Source organism: Terrapene carolina, unplaced genomic scaffold (genome assembly GCF_002925995.2).
Source record: "Terrapene carolina triunguis isolate 2854851 unplaced genomic scaffold, T_m_triunguis-2.0 Scaffold865, whole genome shotgun sequence".
Lineage (NCBI taxonomy): Eukaryota > Metazoa > Chordata > Testudines > Emydidae > Terrapene > Terrapene triunguis.
Genome location: NW_020665216.1, coordinates 50,794 through 58,391, shown reverse-complemented (window position 1 = coordinate 58,391; position 7,598 = coordinate 50,794). Strand labels below are relative to the sequence as shown.

At 63.7% G+C, this 7,598-nt stretch overlaps 1 protein-coding gene across 1 annotated transcript in view; it reads right to left on the bottom strand.

The window, feature by feature from the left end:
- Window positions 1-2,934, bottom strand: part of LOC112122338 (NACHT, LRR and PYD domains-containing protein 12-like) — a 6,670-nt gene extending 3,736 nt beyond the window's left edge. The window contains exons 1-2 of the mRNA XM_026660930.2: window positions 2,889-2,934; window positions 1,630-1,957 (exon numbers count right to left, since the gene is read on the bottom strand). Of these exons, the coding sequence (XP_026516715.1) occupies window positions 1,630-1,957 (328 nt within the window). The 5' untranslated portion in view covers window positions 2,889-2,934. The remainder of the gene's footprint in view (window positions 1-1,629; window positions 1,958-2,888) is intronic.
- Between the last annotated feature and the right edge of the window lie 4,664 nt (window positions 2,935-7,598).

Genomic DNA, 7,598 nt, shown 5'->3' with positions numbered 1-7,598 from the left:
TGGATGGATGGATGGATATAAAAAAGATGGGATGAGGCTGAGAAGGGGCCAGTTAACCGTGTAGGCCACAGCTACGGGGAACTGAGTGGATGAAGTAACCCCTGACTGGTGATGGAGCCCGGCTGAGTGGGAACAGGCGGGGCTGGGATAAAGCCAGGAAACTCGCAGCAGAAGGGGGCTGCAAGGAAGGAGCCTGCAGCCACTGTCTGGATGTTAGCGAGGGAAGGAAGGGAGCCGGGGGAGAAGGGCAGGGAAAGGGCAGCGAGGTTTAAGATGGTGCAGACCTTGGCTGTGGATTAGAAGGTTGCTGGGCTGGAACCTGGAATAGAGGCTGGGTCCGTGTTACCCACCAGCCCCTGGGGAAGTGGTGCCACCTGGGCAGTGACTGAGAAGACAGCTGGAGACAGTTACTATGGAAAGACTTTGATACCCTGGAAGGGGGAAAACCCAGGGTGAGCTGGCCAGAGGGCCGAGCCTTGAAGGGCAGGGGGCGCAACCCTGCAGAAGGGGCATCGGACCTGGAAAGCGCTAATCCTCCAAGGAGCCAGGAGGAGGCGCTCCAGCGGTGAGTAGAGAATCCTGTGATGGGTGGATGGATATAAAGAAGTTGCATGGGTGGATGGATGGATATAAAGAAGGATAATTGGATGTATGTATGGGTAGCAGTAAAAGAAGGATGGATGGAAAGTTGGATGGGTGGGGGGGTTGGATGGATAGATGGAAAAAAGGGCAGTTGTTTGTATGGATAGCTATAAAAGAAGGATAGGTGGGTGGGTGGGTGAATGGAACTAGAGAAGGATGGGTGGAAGGTTGGGTTGATGGATGGATGGATGAGGGATTGGATGGGTGGAAGGTCGGGTTGAAGGTTGGATGGATGGACGGATGGATGGGGGGGTTGATGGATGGATGGATGGATGGGTGGATGGAAATAGAGAAGGATGGGTGGACGGGTGGGTGGATCGGAAGGCTGGCTGGGTACAGAAAGATGGAAGGATGATGGATATCAAACAGGCTGTTTGGACGGCAGGTTGGAGGGACATAAAACCACGGCTGGCCACATGGATGGCTGTAAAAGAAAGCCAGGTAGACGGAGGGATGGTTGAAGACGGAAAGCTGGAGGAAGGGATGGGAAAGACACCAGGACACAGCGATGGCTGACGTGAGGCAGAACCTTATGGCTTTCCTGTGATTTCCCCCAAATTACCGATGCAGCCCCCAGTGCCAGCCCCCCTGAGCCAGGCAGTGCCCCACCCTGGGGCTGGGTGGGAGCTGGCGCCCCCCTGGAGGGGACAGGCCACGTGTCCCACCCCCCTGATCCAGGCAGTGCCCTGCCTTGGGGCTGGGTGGGAGCTGGCGCCCCCTAGAGGGGACAGGCCACGTGCCCCACTCCCCTGATCCAGGCAGTGCCCTGCCCTGGGGCTGGGTGGGAGCTGGCGCCCCCTAGAGGGGACAGGCCACGTGTCCCACCCCCCTGAGCCAGGCAGTGCCCCGCCCTGGGGCTGGGTGGGAGCTGGTGCCCCCTAGAGGGGACAGGCCACGTGTCCCACTCCCCACCCCCCTGAGCCAGGCAGTGCCCTGCCTTGGGGCTGGGTGGGAGCTGGTGCCCCCTAGAGGGGACAGGCCCCGTACCTGGTTGCAATGGAGGACACGGTCTCTTTTTCTCCGGGTACTTCTCCTTCAGCCATTGCTGGAGCTCGGCGCCGTATTCCTCCTGCAGCTCCCGCAGCGCCTCCAGGAAGCACCGGCTCCGCTCGACACCCTGGCTGACCGACTCCAGCAGCGCGATGACCTGGTTCATCTCGGGGGCCGTCTCCAGCAGGGCGAAGTACTCGGCCTGGCTCAGCACCTTGGTGTCGTGGAGCCGACGCAGCAGGGGCTGGGGGTTCCCCTTGATCCAGCAGAGCAGGGCCTGCTGGTGCTGCTGGATCAGCTCGGGGTAATGCTGTGGGGCAGGCATCTGCAGGGGAGAGACAGAGAGAGAACCCAGGAGTCCTGGCTCCCAGCCCCCCTCCCCTGCTCTAACCACTAGCCCCCACTCCCCTCCCAGAGCCAGGAAAATGTGATGAATGGTCTAAATTGGAGGGGAGAGCGCCCCGTCCTGAGCCCCTCCCTGCAGCACAGCGCCCCCTAGCGCTGCCCTGGGGCATTGGGGCCAGCCCTGACTGCTGGGGGAGAGCCCCCCGCCCTGCAGCACAGCGCTCCCTGCAGCTGGTCTCCCGTCCCGTCACCCACCCAGCCGGTCCTGGCTTGGCAGCTCAGCTGGGCTGTGACAGGGGGTGGATGATGTGGGGAGGGCGGGGTGGGGCGGGGCGTCTTATCTCCGCTCACTCCAAGGAGCAGAGAACTTGACCTTCATTCCACTGCTAGAGCCCTCCAGTCACTGAACGGGGGGTGGGGTGACTGGTGGGGGGGGGGAGCAGGGAATGGGGCACGGGGCCTTTTGCCTCTAGGGGGCGCCGGCTCTGATCCAGCCCCAGTGGGGGATTCACTCTGGGCTCTTTCAGTGTCATGGTCCTGTCTGTGAAGTGAGTGTGTCCAGTCTCAGCCCTGTCCCAGGAGAGGGACCACGTCCCCCCCCCCCAGGGGAGCTCACCACCCCCTTGCCAGCAGCCCCAGCAGACAGGTGAGGGCTGGATCTGGGCCATGGGGACTGAACTCCCAGCCCTGCCCCCGCTCTAACCCACTAGACCCCCCCTTCCCCCTGAGCTGGGATAGAACCCAGGAGTCCGGGCTCCCTCCCAGCCCCCTCTGCTCCAACCATTAATCCCCCACCCCTCCCAGAGCCAGGAGAGAACCCAGGCGTCTTAGCTCCCAACCCCCCCTCTGCTGTAATCACTAGGCTCCATCCTGCTCCCGGCGGGACAGGGCAGTGGTGTTGTGGGTCCTACCTGGGTCCAGCTGGGTCTGCAAAGCCCCTGAGCCCTGCTGCTCCCGGGGTGGGGCAGGATCTCAGCTCTAGCCAGAGCAACCTTTGGCTCAATCATTAACCACAATCAGCAAAGGCCTTGTTGGGTAATAGCCCCTCCCTCCCTGGGTGAGAGCCAGGACTCCTGGGTTCTCCCCCTAGCTCTGGGAGGGGAGTGGGGTCTAGTGGTTAGAGCAGGGGGGACGGTCTCAGAGCCAGGACTCCTGGGTTCTCCCCCAGCTCTGGGAGGGGAGTGGGATCTAGTGGTTAGAGCAGGGGGGACGGCCTCAGAGCCAGGACTCCTGGGTTCTCCCCCTAGCTCTGGGAGGGGAGTGGGGTCTAGTGGTTAGAGCAGGGAGTGTTGTTGAGGTCGGTGCTTTTAATGGCTGGTAACAGAGGAAGCAGTTTTGGGGGGAAGAGCTGGGCCCAGCCTGGGGCAGGGGGCAGAAGTGGGGCTCTGCGGGGCTGTGCAGGGAGCTCTGTGTTTTTCCTTGATGTGGTGTCTGCTCTGGTCTCCGCTAGTCACCTGGCAATGAGCCCTCCCCCAGCTCTACCGGTGCCCCTCACTCCCGACCCACAGCCCCTGCTAGCCCAGCCCTGGGCTTCCTCCCAGCTCTGCCGGTGCCCCTCACTCCCGACCCACAGCCCCCGCTAGCCCAGCCCTGGGCTCCCCCCCAGCCCTGCCAGTGCCCCTCACTCCCGACCCACAGCCCCTGCGATCCCAGCCCTGGGCTCCCCACCCCCCCAGCCCTGCCGGTGTCCCTCACTCCCGACCTCTTCCCTCTCTCTGTTCTGTTTGTAGCTCTAACTGTTCAGTGTAATTTGCGTGTGTGTGTCTATGGAGCAGCGTGTGTGTTAATCTGTCGCCTTATCGGTGCTGCGAGACCATTCCAAGTGGAGGCCTTTGCCCTGTGAATATCTCCTTGTGTGAAACCCCCGGCAGTGTCACACCTGCCCGGTGTCACAACCACCCCCGCAGCGTGTCTCAGACACACACACACGCTCTGCCTGGCCTGCTGGGGCAGGGAAGGGGACGCAAACATGGACACACACTCACACTCTGTCTCTCTCCTGCTCCATTCCAGCAATGCCGGCCCAAAGATGGGGGTGTATAGGGGGTGGGAGCCCCTACGTGTGTCCCCCCCCCCCGATCCCCCCCCACGGCATGGGCCCGGGCAGGAAAGGGACTTGTGGGGAAGCGGGGGGGGCGGGAGCTGCAGCTCACAGATTCAGCTGGGCCCCAGGGCGACAGTGAAGCAATTATTTATAGTTGGCCAGAGCGCAGAGAGGACGGAGAGAAAACGAGGGCAAGAGGAAGCCAGCGAGAGCCAGGCTTGGGCCAGCTTTGGGGGCGCTGGGATCCGGCCGGACGCCGGCCCTGCCTGGTGAGCCCCCGGGAATTCCCAGCGCAGCAAGTTGGGGGTGAAGGGGGGATATGGGGGGGGATATGGGGGTGAAGGGGGGAGAAATGGAAGGAAGGGTGGGGTGTGTTGGACAGAACCCCATCCCCCGGTCCCAGAGCCAGGGGTAGAACCCAGGAGTCCTGGCTCCCAGCCTCCCTGCACTAATTCCTGGACCCCACTTCCCTCGCCTAGAGCCAGGGCAAGAACCCAGGAGTCCTGGCTCCCCCTCCCCAGGTTTTCTTTGGCTGGGACCCTGAAGGACTGAGCCCCCCGCCATCACTCCCCTTCGCAGCATCAGCCACCCCGAGCCTGGGGGGGGGGTCGGGACCAGAGGGGGTATGGGGAGGCCAAGGGCGGGAGAGTGAAACTGACCAGAAATAGGTACAGGAAAGTGAAACTGACCAGGAGCCTGTGGCTGGGCCCTGAGAGAAGTGTGGGAGCCCAGAGCGCGGGGGGTGGGGGTAACGGATAGCTAGACAGGCCGGGATAGATAGTGGTAGATAATTAGAAGTGTGGATGGATGGATGGATAGACAGAGGGATGGATGGGGATGGATAGTTGGGATGGTTGGGGATACATGTGGGGGTGTATTGGGATGGATAGATAGAGGGGTGTATGGGGGACGGAGGAATAGATAGGGTGTGTGGGGGAGGATAGGGAGATGGGGTGGCTGGGGGTGGGAGAGGGAGTGGGTGGGGATAGATGGGTGGGGGAGGGAGATGGGGAGATGGTGGAGGGAGATGGGGTGGCTGGGGGTGGGAGAGGGAGTGGGTGGGGTTAGATGGGTGGGGATAGATGGGAGGGGAGGGGGTGCGAGTGGGTGGGGAGATGGTGGAGGGAGATGGGGGGCACGGGGGAGGGAGGCCTGGGTCCGTGCAGAGGCCGGGAGCTCCCCCGAGCCGGGCCTGGGCAAGCGGCCAGCAGTGGGGGGGACTGCGCTGGGTCATGCGTCTCCCTGTGTGTCTGCTCTGCCCGCGCCCGGCTGCTGCTGGCGCCCCTCCCCCAGCCCTGACCTCAGAGCCCACTTGTCTCCCAGAGCCAGGGAGAGAACCCAGGAGTCCTGGCTCCCAGCCCCCTCTGCTCTAGCCACTAGACCCCACTCCCCTCCCAAAGCCAGGGAGAGAACCCAGATGTCCTGGCTCTCTTTTGAGCTCTGCTGCTGCCTCAGTTTCCCTGCTGTAGAAGGGGGGATGGAGGGGAGTGAGCAGCTCCCTGGGGTGGGGGCGGGGTCTCTCCTAGGGGAGGAGCTGGGACGGGTGAGGGGCAGGTGACCCCCTGCCCCAGTTTCACTGCCAGGATTGGCTCCAGCAACAGGAGCTGCGGGTTTTCGTAATGAAGCCAAAGGGCTTTGGGCTGCGACCGTCCTGGGCGGAGAGACAGCAAAGGGGGAGCGAGTCCCTGGGGCGAGTGAGATACGGGGCCCCCGATCTGGCCCCAGGGCGGGGACTGGCTGGCTCGGGGGGGCGGAGAATGGGGCATGGGGCCTTTCCCATTATGGGGGAGGCACTGGCTCCAATCCAGGCTAGAGCAGTTCCACTTATAACCCACGGCTCTCTCTCCACCCCCAGGGTTCACAGCAGAGAGGGGGAGGGGACGGACACCTGGGGTCCTAATTCAATCCACCCGACATGGCCGGATCCCCCCAGGCCGGACACGCTGTGAGCCTCACGTGGCAGCGCCTCCTGCTGGCCCTGCTGGAAGGTAAGTCTCTGCCATCCCTGTTCCCTAGCTGCCCCGCCCCAGAGGTGGCTGCATCTCGGCCGCAGGCGAGCCGTACCTGTGTGGCGTTATGTGTAGCTGTTCCCCAGCTGCCCCGCCCCAGAGGTGGCTGCACCTCAGTGCTGCATTCTGTCTTTCCAGCGTTGTGTTACTGCCATGTCTCTGGGTCCTGGACATCCTCGCTCCCTGGGACCATCCGGGCTCTGAAGGGTTCCTGCGTGGTCATCCCCTGCTCGTTCACCTACCCCGGCTCCCGTGAGTCCCTGGGGGGTCCATTCAGCGTGGTCTGGTACCAGTACCGGAGCAGGGGCTACCCCGAGATCTATAACAGCAAGGGCACGGCCAGCGTGCTGGCCGAGTACCAGGCCCGGACGCAGCTGCTGGGGGATCCGGAGATGAGGAACTGCACCCTGAGCCTAAGCCCCGTGCGGAGCGAGGACGCCATGAGCTACTACGTCTGGATCAACCCCGACTCTGTCAGGCATCGCTTCTACGACGTCACAGTCCGGGTGGAGGTGGCAGGTAACTGGAGACCCGCCCACCTCGCACAGGGCAGCCCCAGGGATACAGCCAAAGGGAGGCTGGCAGCAGAGGGTTCCACCCCAGAGGCGGTCACATTGCAGGATGCCTGTATAAACAGCCGTCCAACCCCATATGCAGACACCACATCAAGGAAAAACACAGAGCTCCCTGCACAGCCCCCAGGAGCCCCACTTCCTCCCCCAGCCCTTCCCCCAAAACTGCTTCCTCTGTTACCAGCCATTAAAAGCACAGACCTCAGCAACGCTCCCTGCTCTAACCACTAGACCCCACTCCCCTCCCAGAGCCAGGGGGAGAACGCAGTCCCTGCACCCCACCCCAGAGGCGGCTGCATCTCAGCATTAGGGAGGGGTCCTTGTATAAACAGCTGCCCCACCCCAGAGGCGGCTGCATCTTGGCGCCGGGCGAGGAGCCCCTGTATAAGCAGCGCCTGTGACCCACCCCAGAGGTGGCTGAATCAGAGGCTGATCACTCGCCGCAGTCTGTGACACCCTCCCCGTCTGTCTCCCCCAGACACTCCAGACCCGCTGATGCTGAGCGACCCCGGGGTGCTGATCGAGGGCGACCGAACCACCATCACCTGCTCCATCCGCCACACCTGCCCCTCGGCCCCTCCCAGCCTGGGCTGGAGCCCCGGAAGGGGCAAAGCGGTGACCAGCCACGAGCGGCTGGCGGGGGGCGGCTGGCGGGCGGAGTCGGAGCTGAGCTACACCCCCTCGTACAAGGACCACGGGCAGTACCTGCAGTGCACGGCCACCTTCCCCAACCAGCAGCAGGCTCGCAACGGGCTGTACCTGCAGGTCAAGTGTGAGTGAGAGGGCGCTAGGGGGCGCTGTGCTGCAGGGGGCGGGGTGGGGGCTCTCCGCTGGCAGCCAGGGCTGGTCCCAATGCCCCAGGGTGGCACTAGGGGGCGCTGTGCTGCAGGGGGCGGGGTGGGGCTCTCCCATGGCAGGCAGGGCTGGTCCCGATGCCCCAGCCTGGCACTAGGGGGCGCTGTGCTGCAGGGAGCGGGGCGGAAGGTCAGCAGGGGG